Genomic DNA, 17,854 nt, shown 5'->3' with positions numbered 1-17,854 from the left:
ATGGCATCCGCTGTAAAAAGCTGTATAAAGCTTCCACATCACTTACAGATTTTTGATTACTGAAATGTCTTTGAAAGGTGTTTTGACAGCAGAACAATCCAAAAAATACATTTAATAACAGTACAGCCCACTGACGAGATGTGTGTCTATCCCTCACGCTTTCATTGGCACTGCTGTGAATAAGGTCCATTTCTCAACATTGCTCAAAGACAAGCAAACAGAATGGCAATGTTACCGCTAATTGTGCAGTTGTTCAACTGTCAACACAGACGTCTCATAGCAAGTAAATAATAGAGGGAATACAATGCTACCATTTGTTCCACTATTTCACTTCTACCTGTGTCTGACAATATTCTCATCCGATCCATTTTTATCATTAAAGGAGCTGTATGTAGGACTGTGGCCAAAACTGGTACTGCAATCACTTTCAAATTACTGTTGAGCGGTGTATCCCCTCTCCCCCTCCCCCTGACTCGAGGTTGCCAGCTAGGCTGCAGGATCCAGCAGGAAGGTAGGCTGCTAGGAGCTTTCAATGGCAAGTGACGAGTCGTACACAGTAAGTTTTTTTTCTTTCTGTTAATTATGTTTATGCTTCAAGAGCGATGTTTTGTGAAGTAATTTTGAATCGCAAAAATGTACTAATGGCGATTAGCCCAATATAATCGTAAATATGAACGATCGTATGTGACAGTACATTCCCACATGAAAAAATGCTATAGTAAAATTACAGCAAAGCTAAATAACATTAGCAATGGTCATACAGGTCCACTTGCAGCATGTTTTGTCCAATATATATGCGAAGAAAGAATGAGGAATAATTTTTACCGAGGTAGCGTTAGGCTACTGTCTCAAATACGTTTTCACATTGCCATAATAAGCGTGCTAATGTTGTTTTCCTCAGCGTCCCAGCATAATGACAGAGAAACGGGCTCTGATAATGCATTACTAATGTTAGCAATGACGACTCGCCGTTTTTATTTACCAAACAATTCCTATATGTTACCTTTTCAATTCATTGACCCACCTCCTCCACTTGCGCTAACCTAAAGTTACTTTGCACGAACATGCATAACTTTGTTCGACTGTCGTGAATATTTGAAATGTCCATTTACATTAAGTACAAGTTAGCCAAACATAGATGAACCTTACCTGTCCAGGAGAAAATTAGCAACGTTGGCATCAGTCTTCAAATTATTCTCCGTTTTCAGCCGTCTCCTTCTTTCAAAGGCATCTCTTATACAAATCCTTGTTTTATTTCGGACACTGTCACAACGTTTTTCTGATTCTTAACGAGGTCGTTTAGGTTTCGTAAAGTTAGACATTGTTTATCCAAAAAGTTTGTAGCTGCAGCTGTGTTAACTAGAGCAGAGCTGGCAACCCGAATGCAGAAACACTACTGACTTTGTGATTGGTAGATAGGTGGAGGGTGGCGCTTCAGGCCAAAACACAACGTGACAACATCAACATCAGTTGAGGGCTGCAACTTCACTTTTAAAATGACAATATCTTGGCCGGGCAACCGTTGTCAGTGATATAAGTATTTGAAATTAACATGATTTCTTAATGTCTAGTGACATATCAGGGCCATTTTATGATTAATTGAAATACATTTCTTACATACTGTTCCTTTAAACATTCACTGATGCATTTTAATTGCTTAAAAGTTAATCCATTTCATTACCTGTGAACGTTTTCCTGAATCCCGCCATGTTTGAGTGATATTACACCCCTGTGTATCTGTGAAATTGGCATTCTAGATTTCCTCACTGGTTTCCGAGTTCGAAGTCTAAATAAAAGTAGTAATCATCCAGAACACTCTAACATCCACCTAATGACAGGGTAGCAACCAAACATCCTAGCAACCACCCAGAACAGACTAGCATCTACATAGTAACAGAATAACAACCACCCAGAACACTCTCGCATTCACCTAGTAGCGACCTAGCAACCACTCAGAACACACTAGCATCCACCAAGTAATACCGTAGCAATCGCCCAGAACATTCTAGCATACTCATAATAATGTCCCATCAGGATCACTCTAACATTCACCTAGTAACACCCCGAATCATTCTTTCATCCACATAGTAACAGCCTAGCAACAACCTAGAACACTCTAGCATCCAGCTAGAAAAGGCCTAGCAACCACTCTAGCAACCACCAGGATCACACAGCACTCTCTAGCATCCACCTAGTAATGGCCTAGCAACCACACAGCCTAGCAACCACTCTAGCAACTGCCAGAACACTCTAGCATCAACCAAGTAATGACCAAGCAACTACCCAAAACATTCTATCACCCACCTAGTAACGGCATAGCAACCACCCAAAACATTCTATCATCCACCTAGTAATGGCCTTGCAACCATCCAGAACACTCTAGCATCCTCCTAGTAATGCCCTAGCAACCACCAAGAACACTCTAGCATCAACCAAGTAATGACCTAGGAACTACCCAAACCATTCTATCACCCACCTAGTAACAGCATACCAACCACCCAAAACATTCTATCATCCACCTAGTAACAGCCTAGCAACCACCCAGAACACTCTAGCATCCACCAAGTAATGCCCTATCAACCATCTAGAACATTCTATCATCCACTTAGTAATGACCTAGCAACCACCCAGAACACTCTAGTATCCGCCAAGTAATGCCCTATCAACCATCTAGAACATCCTATCATCCACCTTGTAACGGCCTAGCAACCACCCAGAACACTCTAGCATCCGCCAAGTAATGCCCTATCAACCATCTAGAACATTGTATCATCCACCTAGTAACGGCATAGCAACCACCCAGAACACTCTAGCATCCTCCTAGTAATGGCCTAGCAACCACCCAGAACACTCTAGCATCCGCCAAGTAATGCCCTACCAACCATCTAGAACATTCTATCATCCACCTAGTAACGGCCTAGCAACCACCCAGAACACTCTAGCATCCACCAAGTAATGCCCTATCAACCATCTAGAACATTCTATCATCCACCTAGTAACGGCCTAGCAACCACCCAGAACACTCTAGGATCCACCAAGTAATGCCATATCAACCATCTAGAACATTCTATCATTTCCCTAGTAATGGCCTAGCAACCCCCCACAACACTCTAGCATCCACCAGGTACTGCCCTATCAACCATCTAGAACATTCTAGCATCCACCAAGTAATGCCCTATCAACCATCTAGAACTCTCTAGCATCCACCTAGTAATGCCCTATCAACCATCTAGAACTCTCTAGCATCCACCTAGTAACGGCCTAGCAACCCCCCACAACACTCTAGCATCCACCAGGTACTGCCCTATCAACCATCTAGAACATTCTAGCATCCACCAAGTAATGCCCTATCAACCATCTAGAACTCTCTAGCATCCACCAGGTACTGCCCTATCAACCATCTAGAACACTCTAGCATCCACCTAGTAATGCCCTATCAACCATCTAGAACTCTCTAGCATCCACCAAGTAATGCCCTATCAACCATCTAGAACACTCTAGCATCCACCTAGTAATGCCCTATCAACCATCTAGAACACTCTAGCATCCACCTAGTAACGCCTTAACAACCATCCAGAACATTCTAGCATCCTAGTAAAAGCATAACAATTTCATAGCAACACACACAACCCATTTAGTACCACTTAGCAACTACATACCAATGTTCTTCATATCATTCTGAAGGTGAAATATTCATATATGTAAATTTTATGTAAACATATAGCTGGTTAATATTTTTTCCCCACCCACATGGCTTTAGGTACATTATCATAAAAGTAGTTTCAAAAAATGCCAACATTTCTTTGCAGATCAAGTGTCTGTGCGCCGCACCTGACTGAGACGCTGGGGTCATGTGTCACACCGCAGGTCATGGTGGCTTTTGTTCCTTTGATGACGCTCTGATCCTGAGGAGGGTTAGTGATGCGTGTACGTGCTGTAATGTGGAACCAAGTAAATGCACATCAGTATATATGCACAGGCTTATGACACAAACATGCAAACAGACTGGAAGTCATCAAGTAAAAAGATATCCTCTGAACTATACACTTCAAAACACAAACACACTCACCCCAGACCACGAGGTCGGCCGAGGCCTCGTCTATGCCACGGGAGTTGCTGGCCATGCAGGTGTAGGTGCCGGCGTCTGAAATGTGGGAGGGGCTTATGAGTAAACTTCCTGACTCCAGGAGAGTGAACCGGGGTAGCTGAACCGAGCCGCTTGCCAGCACTCGTTCTCCTGCAGAGGTCATTCACATACCCAGGCATAAATACATATGGATAACACTTTAGTTTAGGGTCCAATTCTCACTATTAACAAGGTGCTTATTAGCATGCATATTACTAGGATATTGGTTGTTTATTATTACTTAAAGCACATATTAATGCCTTTTTCTGTTTGACCATATTCTACATCTTAATCCTACCCAGCACCTAAACTTAACAACTACCTTACTAACTATTAATGAGCAGTATTTAGGAGTTTATTGAGGCAAAAGTCATAGTTCGCTAATAGTGAGAATTGGACTCTAATCTAAAGTGTGACCTACATAGCCAAAAATGAAATGGCTTTATGATGAACATAGAGCATATTATAGCAAAAATATAAGGAATTTGATTTAATTTTAATAACAATTATTATATTATATTATAAAATTATATAATATTATATTATTCTTTTTAACTGTATTGAACCTGCATTTATGATACACATTCTGACGGTTATCATAACCCAAATATTATATATATATATATATATATATATATATATATATATATATATATATTATATGGCTGGTTTCTGCCAAATGCATTTTTTTAAGTAATTGCGACTTTTTATCTCACAATTCTGACTTTTTTTTCTCTCAATTGAGAGTCAGAATTGTGAGAGAAGTTGTATCTTTATCTTTCTTATTATCTTTTTATTGGTGTTATATTCAGTGTTGGGAATAACGGCGTTATAGATAAACGGCGTTACTAACGGAATTACTTTTTTCAGTAACGAGTAATCAAACGAATTACTGTTTCTTCCGTTACAACGCCGTTAGCGTTACTGAGAAAAAAAAATGCGGCGTTACTATAATTGAGTTCACTGGAGCGGTTTCATCCGAACAGGCTCTCTATCAGTCGGACCTGCAACGCGTGTGTGTGTGTGTGTGTGTGTGTGTGCGCGCCAGCCATGCGTGTTGGGGGTGGGTTGGGTGGTACACATAACTGATGATGATTGGTGGGTGTGAGACAAGGTTGAGGTTGATAGGTTGAGTTCACACACACACACACACACACACACACACACACACACACACACACACACACACACACACACACACACACACACACACACACACACACACCTATGACGCACACGCATATGCAAAGTCAGCGATGGCAAGTCCAACGACTTCAAAGGTAGTTTTCGCAAACTGGAAGTATAAGCGCTACTTTTCCCTCGTTGAGGTGAAAGGTACAAATGTTTATGTAACGTGCAACTTATGCCCAGGAAGAAAGAGTCTATCCACGTCGATGGCACGTAATTCTAATCTAATGAAGCCTTACATCATCACAGCCACAACATTAGTGGCTAAAAACCCAGGTGATTACGTGAGCTCCACTACCAGAGGAGTAGTAAAGAAGTACTGATACTATTTACACAATATTTAAACTATAGTAGTGATACTACTGATAATATTTACAATAATGTATTGAATTTGATAGGTGTCTCTCACGTTGTCCCACAGCAACATTACAATAGTGTACATTAATGTACAATGTTTTATAATAGCAATTTATTCTATTTAGTGTCCAATTCATTCATTTAACATATTTAAAATTGGGGGCATCCAAGTTATTTGACATATTTGAACATTTGAAAGAAAGAAAAAAGTAACACAATAGTTACTTTGCCTGGTAATTAGTTACTTTTATAATGATGTAACTCAGTTACTAACTCAGTTACTATTTGTAAGAAGTAACTAGTAACTATAACTAATTACTTTTTTAAAGTAACGTGCCCAACACTGGTTATATTATATTATATTATTCTTTTTTAACTGTATTGAAGGTTATCATAACCCAAATACAGCTCTGGATTACGCAGCAGATCTATGGATTTGTTATCAACTAAACAGAAACAACACACAGATACTCTTATTAGTATTTCACTGCTAAAGTATTTACCCTCATGTTGTTCCAAACCCATATGACTTTATTTGTTTTGTGGAACAGAAACGGGGAATTATATTGTTTTTTTCTTTCCATGCAATTAGTCCCTATGCATATCCATGGGGCCTTAGAAAGGACACAAAAGCACCATATAATAAAGGTGGTCAATATGACTCATGTACTATATTATTCGATATTATACTATATATACTATATTATATGTATAAATAGTATTCTGAAGTCATTTTGTAGTTTTGTGTGACTGAAATGTAAGTCATGATGCACCTGTAATCTTCCCTTCACTCAAATGATTCATTTATGAATCAGACATTACTCTTTTATGAACACGCAAGTACAACCATGGCAAGATTTTCAATGGAAAATAATGTATTAAATTTGGGTATGCAGCTCACACAAAGCTATTGTGTGGTATCAGAGGACTTGGAATAAAGTATGAGAGTCATACAGACAACATTTTATGCTGATTTTGCATCCTTCTTGAAGCTTGACAGCCTTGGTTCCCATTCATTATAATTGCACGGACAAGAGGGACCAAAACAATTCTTTAAGTTCCACAGAAAAAAAAACTCATATGGGTTTGGAACAACAGAAGAGGGTGACTAAACAATGACAGAATTTTCATTTTTGGGTGAACTAATCCTTTAAAGCCACAAGCATGCTTGTATCCTTTCCTTCAGCTCTGGCAAGAAATGTAAAGCACGGTTCTGGGGACGGACATGCTTCTCTAATTTGCTTCTTCCATACAATTGTTTCCTTAAAGAATCATCATTTTTCAGATGGTGTATCCGTAGCTTCTACAGTGATTTCTAATGAATAGTTTGGCTATTCAAGCAAGTATACCATGATTAAGGTTTGATTATTTGCTTTCTGTCATGCCTAACACCCTGTTACTTTGGTAAAATCAAAGTAAGGTACAACCTTGAGAGGATTATTTATTTAATGTACGCATTTTTTTTTAATAATTAAGATTTGTTTAATGTTTCCAAAAAAAAGTGTCACCTATGCTCACTAAAGCTGCATTTATTTGATCAAAAATAAAATCATATTGTTAAAATGTGTTAGAAAATAAACATCTGTTTTCTATTTTAATATTTTTTTAAAAATGCAATGTATTCCTGGGATGACAAAGCTGAATTTTCATTATCCTTCAGAAATCATTCTAATATGCTGATTTGGTGCTCAAGAAATATTTATGATTATTTTATGTTGAAAACAGTTTGTGCCGCTTAATAATTTTGTGGAAACCATGATATACCACAATTAAACATTTTGGGGAAAGATAAAAAAATAAATAAATGAATACTACTAAAATGAATTATACTTTTATTGCACAAATAATGACAGTAAAGACATTTATATTGTTATAAAATATTTCTAATATTTAAAATAAATAAACTTTCTTTTCATTAATTTTTTTTTTTAAACAACTGCATCACGGTTTACACAAAAAAGCAGCAAAAAGCTAAAAAATAACTATTTTCAACATTAATAATATGTTGAGACATTATTAATAAATGAGCAGCAATAATAATTGATAATATTTCCCTATCAAATCAGCATATTAGAATGATTTCTGAAGGATCACGTGACACTGAAGATGTGAGTAATGATGCTGAAAATACAACTTAGTCATCACAGCAATTAATTACATTATAAAATATATAAAAATACAAAATGGTTATTAAATTGTAATAATATTTCACAATATTACTGTTTATAAAACTGTGACCCACTCGGTGGCTAATCATTTGATACAATAATAATTTTTATAATAATTTGTTACATTTATATAGCACTTTTCTAGGCACTCAAAGCGCTTTACATAAAAGGGGGAATCTCCTCATCCACCACCAAAGTGCACACTGCAAAAAATGCTTTTCTTACTTAGTATTTTGTTTTGTTTTCAGTCCAAATATCTAAAAAATCTTACATTAAGAAGCATTTACTAGACAAGCAAAAGTTTTTGTCTTGTTTATATATATATATATATATATATATATATATATATATATATATATATATATATATATATATATATATATATATATATATATATATATATATATATATATATATATATATATACATGGGCGTCGGAAGCAAAAAAAAAGTGGGTGGGTCCTCAGAAATGTTTTACTGGAGTAGATGCCAATTACATTAAGTACAAATATACCGCTTTACTTGGTAAACGTATAGGTGGGAAAGACAAATTTACGTAAATCGCCATATCATTGAGAGCGACAGTAGTGTAGGGGTAAGATGCACGGCATCTAGTTTTGACACAAATCGACCCGCGGTTCGAGTCCTGCTTTCGCCGAAATCAATCTTCTCCGTTTTCCCATCACATATCAAATCGGAAAGGCATTTATTTTCAATACAAATTAAGAAAATATTAGAAAAGTGGAAATAAAGCGTCTATTATGTGTTTAATAATAAGTGTGTATCTATCATTAGGGGTAGGTAAACAGACATGTGCTGAATGTTAGAGACGATAAAAGTGAGTGGGTCCAATATCATTGATCGTAAAAAGTGGGTTTTTAACCATGGGTTTTTAACCATACAATGGTTCCGACGCCCATGTATATATATATATATATATATATATATATATATATATATATATATATATATATATATATATATATATATATATATATATATATATATATATATACATATGGGGATGATTAGGAGGCTATGATGGACAGGGGCCAATGGGCAAATTTGGCCAGGATGCTGGGGTTACACCCCTACTCTTTATCGAAGGACATCCTGGGATTTTTAATGACCACAGAGAGTCAGGACCTCGGTTTAATGTCTTATCCGAAGGACAATGCACTTATTGTGTACGTGTACACATGTTTTTACATTGTACTAACATTTTAAAATGTACCTGCATTTAATTACATCTGTAATTCATTTCTGTAGTTACATTTATAATGCACTGTTGACACTTCCCTTACACCTTAACCAACCCTTAAACTTACCCATACCACCACACCTGTCCATAACCTTACCCGTATCCACCTCAATATCAGTAAAAGTGTTTTGCACTACAATATGAACACAATAAGTACATTGTACTTATTTTTGATGTGAGTACATAGTAGTTAAGGCCACCTATTATAAAGTGGGACCAAAAAAAGTGTGTATATCAAACATACATTTACATAATGTCATAGTGTCAAATCACACAATCATTTTCATGTCTGATGACATCTGCACAGTATACTATGTGAAGGCGACATTGCAGCAAAATTGTGGAATATAGTGACGGGGAAAAAAATAACCAGGCAGAGCAGATAAAACAGAGGAACAGAGAGGCACTGAGGTGAAGTGCAGCCTGGGAACTGACACTTTGTAGTTGTTCTTTGGAAATGTGTGAGTGTAGACAATGAGGGATGTGTTCTTCACCTTTCTGCCAGGTGATGGCAGGACGGGGCGCTCCTGAGGTCTCACAGTGCAGGATAACTGACATGCCGTCAATCACAGTGCTGTCGGAAGGCCCTGCCGTGATGTTCGGTGCTATACCTGTGAGAGAAGCGCACCAACTGCATGAGAAACAAAGACGTACAGCGGCACGCACGCGTTCAAACACTTCCTCGCATTCGTAAGCGCTGGGAAAAATCACACAAAACTCGATTCACGCGGATCAAAGAGCGGCTTAGAAACCAAACAAGTAAAGAAAACAACGGAATGAAAGCAGATATGAAAGAAAAAGTTGAACAATAGAAGAAAAACAAATCACTGGGAAATGTAGACAGGCATGATAAATTGGGGTATTGGAGGTGGGTGAGCAAACCCTTTCCAATCTGGCTGATAAGAGAAAGGGATGGTTCACCCCAAAATCTACTTAACCTCATGTCGTTCCAAACCTTACTCACTTTCTTCTGTGGAACACCAAAGATGATACTTTGAAGAACTGTTTTTGTTCGAACAAAGTCAGTGGGGTCCAAAACAACATTTTTCTTTTCAAAATAATCATATTTTGTTCTCCACATGAGAAAGAAAGTCATACATGTTTGGAACGACGTAATAGGATAAACGATCCCTTTAACTTCGGCACGTTCACCATACCCAATATCCGTGTTCATTGTAAACTGAGGTAAATATCAGCTAGATTTTAGTGTTGTAGCGAGCTCTATGTGTCTCTGAGCGGCCAGATAAGCTCAGTCAGTCCCCTATAAAAACCCTCTTTATCTCTCCCTGTCTCTCTGTCGGTCTCTCTCTCGCTAACTCTTCCCCACAACAGGGTATTAATCACAGCCTTAGCACAGCGACAAAAAAGCACATCAGCGGCACAGGAGAGAATGAAGACTGGAAGAAAGAAAAGCATTGTTGGTACGGCATTCAAAGCCTTTCTGATTGCAAGAGAAAGAGACAGACAGAGAGAGAAGCAGAGGAAATAAATGTCCACATGTATTTGTGCATCAGTGTATGAGAGCAAGAAAGGCAGAAAGAGGATAGGTGTAATCCAGAGAGAGAGGGGCGGATGGAAGAACTCACTCGTAACAGCGAGGTAGGTGTTGGTCTGCACCTCTCCGGCCTGGTTGCGGGCGAAGCACTGGAACATTCCGGTGTCATCAGGCAGAAGGCCGTTAACCTGCAGACTACCCCCTGCCAGCACTCTGTAGCGCGGGGTCTTCACGGGGCTTATGGGTACTGCGTCCTTATACCACACGATATCAGGCTGAGGGACACCTGAAAGGAATAGGTATGAATAGGAATTTTATATATATATATATATATATATATATATATATATATATATATATATATATATATATATATATATATATATATATATATATATATATATATTAGGGCTGTCAAAAGATTAATCGCGATTAATTGCATTCAAAATAAAAGTTTGTGTTTACATAATATATGTGTGTGTACTCGCTTAATTATTATTTATATATAAATACACACACATTCATGTATATATTTAAGAAATATTTGCATGTATATACTGTATATACATTTATATAATCTATAATATATATAAATATAAATGTTTTATCTATAAAAATAATATTTTTTTCTTAAATATATACATGCTTGTGTGTGTATTTATATATAAATAATAATTAACCGAGTACACACACATATATTATGTAAACACAAACTTTTATTTTGGATGCGATTAATCGCGATTAATCTTTTGACAGCCCTAATATATATATATATATATATATATATATATATATATATATATATATATATATATATATATATATATATATATATATATAAAACATAATATTCAATATTATGAATATAACAGCATTTTAATGTATTGCATTTTAATCTATTTAATTATATATAAAATTAATTATTTAATAGCAATTAATTCATAAAAATTTGTGCTGGGAATCGATAAAAAATAACAACTAATTAATCAATTTTTTTCTGTAATTAATCGCGCTTAATCGCAAGTTTTTAATATTTAAAGTTTTTAATATTTAAAGTTTTTAATATTTAAAGATTTTAATATTTTGATATTGTAATAATTTCAGTTACTCTCCAAATTAATGTAGAAACAATTTAAAGACATATTTTAAATATGTGTTGTAATGGCATCATTTAATGAATGAAGGCCAGTATCACTGATAATAATGTCTCTATGAAACATTAATGACGTTACATTACAGTATAACTGAAAGCTACCAATTTCAACATTTATTAGGCTTTAAAAAAACAACTTTTAATTTAAGTGAACTTAAAACAATCTTTACTTAAACCCATTATAATAAATGTTATATTTACCCATGGCCTTCCCTGTTAGACATATACAGAAATGTAATAGTTATCAAACACCTTTCTTAACAGCATAAATAATAAATGAAAATAAATTAATCATTATTAAAGCTACAATTTTCTCTGTTCCCGTTGTTCTTTGATGAACATTAAATGACAGGCATCATCAGTGCTCCTGTCACTTTAAGAACGGCCGCTGACGAACATGACGCGGATCTGACGCGCTGTCCCGCGCATCTCATTTCCTCACAACTCTTTAAGTTCATTTAAGACGTTATTTAACTAATTTAAGACTCCTAATATGAGAATACTCAAAATTCTCTGTGTTGTTGTTATTGTTTGTTCAAGAGCAAAAGAGAACTCGATGTGAGCAGGAGGCTGACGTGAGTCTGTCTTTGCGTCAAGTGTGTGTGTGTGTGTGTGTGTGTGTGTCAGAGTGTCCCTCGATTAGCTGACATGAGACGCAGCCACACAGACAGGACATTGACATACAGCACGTTCTTTTGTGTCTTGTCGCACTTGGAAGCATTTACATGTATACGAGCGTGATCATGTAACGCTAGACAAAAATGGATTTAAAAACGGACGCTGCGTTATTTGCGTAAAATATTTTTAATGTGTTAAGCGGAAAAAATTAATCGCCCGCATTAACGCGTTAATTTGACCAGCCCTCATAAAAATACATGTGAAAATGTATAAAACAATAAATGTTATATTACTCATGTGAATTAAAAATAAATAATGATAAATGATTATATATATTAGGGCTAGATGATAGGAACATTAGGGTGCTGTCACTTTAAGACCGAATGCAATGATGGTCTTGTCCGTATGGATCAACTACATTACCCATACTTGACTACCACATATGCGCGCACACACACACACACACACACTAGGGTTGGGTACGTTCACATTTTACCAGTACCTGAAATTCGGTGCCAGTACCCAACGGTACCTTTTTTCAGTAATTTAGGAATGTTTACCTCAATAAGTCATTTATAGAAGTGTTATTGACATTATGCCAGAGCTGCCTTGGTCGCTGTCTGCCATTGTCTGTGATACTTGTATACTGTATTATTTACCAGTAAATAGTAGGCTACTAGCTACTTAATTAATTGAATTCATAAAAACAACCATTTTAATATATTTTAAAAAATTCTATGAAAAGAAACACACACACACACACAAACACACACACACACACACACACACACACACACACACACACACACACACACACACACACACACACACACACACACACACACACACACACACACACACACACACACACACACACACACACACACACACACACACACACACACACACACACACACACACACACACACACACACACACACACACACACACACACACACACACACACACACACACACACACACACACACACACACACTCATTCAATCAGCAATTCAATCTGCAATTCAAAAACTACTTTACTGAGTAGCTTCGCCCACATCTCACTGATTTAAAAGCATGTTTAATACAGCTATATATTAAACCTCATGTTCTGATTGGCTGTGGGTGCTTTGTGTCTGTCACTAAGAAGAGAAAAATTACTTGGCACTCGAAAAACCTTATTAGGATGAGATGTCAGATGTCTCACCTCTGGCCTGGCAGGGAATGTCCACCACTTTCTCCATCTCAGCTGTGATGTGTTTCTCAGGTTCCTTCACAAACTGAGGCGGTTCTGCGGAAGAGAGAGAGAGAGAGGGTTGTGACCTCCACATGCGCACTTCAGAAAAAAAGAAAGAAAGAAAAAAACACAGAGAAACGGTACAGGAAGCAAGATTGAAACTTTTCAAATAAATAGGACTGTTGTTGGATTTTTGAGAACATCCTGTTCAGGCATTTTGGTTTTACTCTAACAACAGAACATTACAATAGAGATAGAAATAGAAAAATTGCCTTAAAGGAGACACTGTAAATAGTGGCTTTAGTTGCTTTTAAATTGAATTCTGTGTAGTTATTCATTAATAATGGAACAGTATTCTAAAGTGTTATTTATTTTAACGAAAGAAGTCTATTATGTTCACAAAAGCTGCATTTTTTGTAATCAAAAATACAGTACTATTGTAAATACTAGGACCGAGATGTCACCTGAGTCAGGATTTTCTGCAACACAGTTTTAGTTCCGTTCAGTTGGCTTTGAAGAGCGAATCAGTGAAGGGTTGTGCAATGTTCCTTTGCTCTTGCACGTTCATTAGCTTCAACATGTCCAATGCTGCTCAGCGAAGATAGATTTTTTTTACTGAATTTAAGATGTTGACTCAGCACACTGATTATAATGAGCTGAATATTAGTAAAATGGCAACAATTACATAATCATTTTTGAAGAAATTATAATAATATAATTTTTCTCTACATCAGCACTTTAGTATTCTATGGCCTGCATGTACTACAATGGTATGCTGACGGTAGCCAATCAAAACAGAGGGCTTTTGAATCATAATCTTAAAGGTACAGTTGCAAAAACAGCTTGTTTGATTGTAAAGGTTAGAAAGAGGATGAAATGAAGGGTTAGAAATAAGTTAAAGGGCTCTATCATACACCCAGTGCAATGCGACGGCAGGCGCGACGCAAGTGTTTTTGCTCGTTTCAGTCGGACGCAGTTATCATTTTCACATCCAGCACATCATGTTTGTTTTCTTTATTTTGCAAAAGGCACAACAATTAGATTTTTTTTGTGACTGTACACAAAAAAATGTAAACTTAACAGATTATAATGATGTATAACACTTGCCTGAATGATACAAAACTAGTTATTAGAGTCTCTTTGGCACTGATAAGAAAATAAGCGTGTCGATCACGCCGGCGCGACGGCCGACTTGGGGGGGTTGCAAATAGCAAATGCACTCATGATCATCTGTTCGCCCATGCGTGCTGGTCTGAAAATGAGGTGTGTTTAGACGAACTGCTGACGTGTTGGTATTTTGAGGGAACTGAAAACGACTTCGCCATTGACGCAGTATTTTTTGTGTTATTTAAAGGTAATGTTAGTAATATGCGCCTAAAGGCATGTGCACAATGCACATACACTCTGCTTATTACACACACATGGATGCCAGCAGCACACAAACATTTTTAAAAATAAAAAATAAAAGGTTCCTCTCTGGAGAAGTGTTCAGTTTTTCCGCTTGCAAATACAGCCATGTGAACAGCAAATCCGCCATGGTGCGAGCGCAACTGGCTTTTAAAGGGAATGGGAGATGAGACTCTGATTGGTTTATTGCACGCTACGCCCAAAACACAACCCTGACTCATTAAGAGACTTGGTACAAACCTTTTGGACCATGCACCATGCACTTCAGACCATGTGCTAAGATCATTACAATAGGGCCCAAACTGTTTTTGGTGCAAGAGACCTTTACTAATAATAGTGGACTTCAGGGGAAAAAAAAAAAAAGTAGAATATGGAACTTAACATGCAATTTAAAGCTACACTCTGTGATATTTTCCCCCATCTAGTGGTGAAAAGGTATATGACCATCCAGTGAATTTTATTTTCTTTTCCTCTCAATTCCGATTTCGTTTCAACTCCTACGGTGGCCGATTTAGTCCAAGATTAACATGGCTTCCAGTTCGACCTCGTCCACATTCGACATGGTGCCTGTGGGATATTCTGTGCGCAGTGGGATGGTTGGAACTCAACTGGCCTAATTATTCGGCTAGAAAGAACTGCAGCTAATCCAGAGTGAACTTTGATGATAGTAATGTTTATTCAGTCATCCAATTGCAAGGCATAAACAGGTTTGCGTGGATATGTGCATAAATGTGGTTTCTGTGAGAGAACAAATAAGGATTGTAAATATACATACACAGTTAAGAACTGTATAACTATACTTATAAGTTACATTTGTATAATGTAACCGTAAACCAGAGCTTATTGTACCATATATAGGCGCTAATGCAGCTGCATTAAAAGGAGCGGAGCTGCAGCTGCTGCTGCTAACAAGCGGTGTCCGGTTACAAAAGTGTGTGCGCCGCTTTAACGTTAGCACTGCAGTGCGCTCTGTATAACAATTGTTAATATGCCGATCAGACCTGATACATATTTCCATCAACATACATTACAAGCAAATATTTTCTAAAAACGAATAAACATTGTTGATAACAAAATAACTGAATGATTATTCAAATAGGTGAGCATTACGCTATTGTATGTTGACACAAAAATACTTCTGAGGTGATATCAACTGAATTACACGATGACACACTCTGAAACACATCTACAATGACAATAACGATTATTACTTACGGAGTTATTAACGCACAGAAATACCACACAAGGAAAAACAGACTTTTGAGGAATAAACAAGCCAGGAAAACTCCAGGAAAACTCCGTATAACTCTGTTACTGGACGCTGCTGAGATGAAAACTCTCTGCACATGCACCAGACAAGTCTGAACAAGTTGACGCGCACATGCGCGAGGCAGGGAATTTTGTACAGTGCCATCGAGTATTAAAACCGGTTAAAACGCGAAAGGCGAAGCTTGAATTTACGGGTATGTCCCTCTTTGGCTAATGTACTTTCAAGATGGAGGGGCAACATGGCGACCACCGTTAGATCCCATTACCTTATGTATTTTCAATGGCATATTATAAACTTACGAGAATACTTTATTACTTGAAAGAAGTAAATATACATTAATGAGCACATATATTTTTGAAAGAACTAAGTGTTTTTAGCTAAGAATAGACTAAAAAAGTTACACAGTGTAGCTTTAAGTATCTCTAATGCACTGTATACAATCCAATGTGTGTCTGTGTACATGTTTATTACCGAGCACATGCAGATACGCTCCAGCGCTGACAGAGGGAACGCTACTGCTACGGAGGACAGCTTCACACTCGTAGAAGCCAGAGTCACTGACCACTGGACTCAACACCGTCAGTCTACGGTTAAAGTCACTCAGTCCACTCCTCACCGGAACGCCGTCCTTCTTCCAACTGATGCTCAGCTTTATTAATGGCCTGATAGAGAATTCAAATGGGAGGGAAAGAGTCAGGGAGGGTAACTGTCAACCATTAAATCTTTGGCTTTTCCTACTTAATACAATTAAAGAAGTGTTCATGCGCTATCAAAGCACTATCTTTGACATGTTGTTGATCATCCCAAAAAATACTAGTCCCTCAGTTTGAAAAAAAAAGAGATAATGTTATTATAATAAAGCATTTACCTTGGAAGTCTATGGTGTAAGACATTTCACACCATTAAAATACACATTTCTATGAAAGTAGAGCCACACGACTTCAACATTGTGTTCAAAACACTGCAACTTCTGAATGATATACGCGAGGATAGTGAAAGAGAGTTTCCATAGAAACAACATTGAAAATGCGACATTTTATCTAAAACGCAACAATAACTTTAATACTGTGCAATATACACTGAATACTGCCTTTAAAAAAATTATATTCAAAACTCTTTTTTGTTCTAGCTCTACATGTTATAAACAGCACAGCTTAAGAAAATGTTTAAACCTTCAATTTGCTAAAATATATTACAACATATACTTAAAGGGGCAATAAAATACATTTCTAATCTTAAAATACATTTTGGTAATAAGGTAAACACTATGTAAATTATGTAAGTTTGTTTCCGCCACTGCATAAAAAATGAAAACGTTTTTTTTAAAAGTAATTGCGACTTTTTATCTCACAATTCTGACTCTCCCCCCTCAGAATTACAAGTTTATATCTCGCAATTCTGACTTTATAATACGAAATTGTAAATTTGTATCTCGCAATTCTGAGAAAAAAATCAGGAATGCGAGATGTAAAGTCGTAAACTCGTGTTCTGTCAATAGAGCGTAATTCCGAAACATTATTTTACTAGTTTTGCATTTTCTGAAGGAAGTACTGATGATTGAAAGGCCATGAGTA

General features: G+C 36.8%; 1 protein-coding gene across 8 annotated transcripts in view; it reads right to left on the bottom strand.

Annotated features, from left to right (window-relative positions):
* The window catches only part of sdk2b (sidekick cell adhesion molecule 2b), a 422,576-nt gene that overhangs the window by 81,474 nt on the left and 323,248 nt on the right, over positions 1-17,854 (bottom strand). For all 8 annotated transcript variants that reach the window (XM_079801210.1, XM_079801212.1, XM_079801214.1 and 5 more), the window contains exons 7-12: positions 16,752-16,942; positions 13,574-13,657; positions 10,687-10,881; positions 9,595-9,711; positions 4,070-4,237; positions 3,832-3,934 (exon numbers count right to left, since the gene is read on the bottom strand). In XM_079801210.1, the coding sequence (XP_079657336.1) occupies positions 3,832-3,934; positions 4,070-4,237; positions 9,595-9,711; positions 10,687-10,881; positions 13,574-13,657; positions 16,752-16,942 (858 nt within the window). The remainder of the gene's footprint in view (positions 1-3,831; positions 3,935-4,069; positions 4,238-9,594; positions 9,712-10,686; positions 10,882-13,573; positions 13,658-16,751; positions 16,943-17,854) is intronic.

This window comes from Gobio gobio (genome assembly GCF_949357685.1).
Source record: "Gobio gobio genome assembly, chromosome: 20".
NCBI classification, from domain to species: Eukaryota; Metazoa; Chordata; class Actinopteri; order Cypriniformes; family Gobionidae; genus Gobio; species Gobio gobio.
The sequence above is the reverse complement of the archived record's forward strand: the minus strand, read 5'-3'. Positions and strand labels throughout refer to the sequence as shown.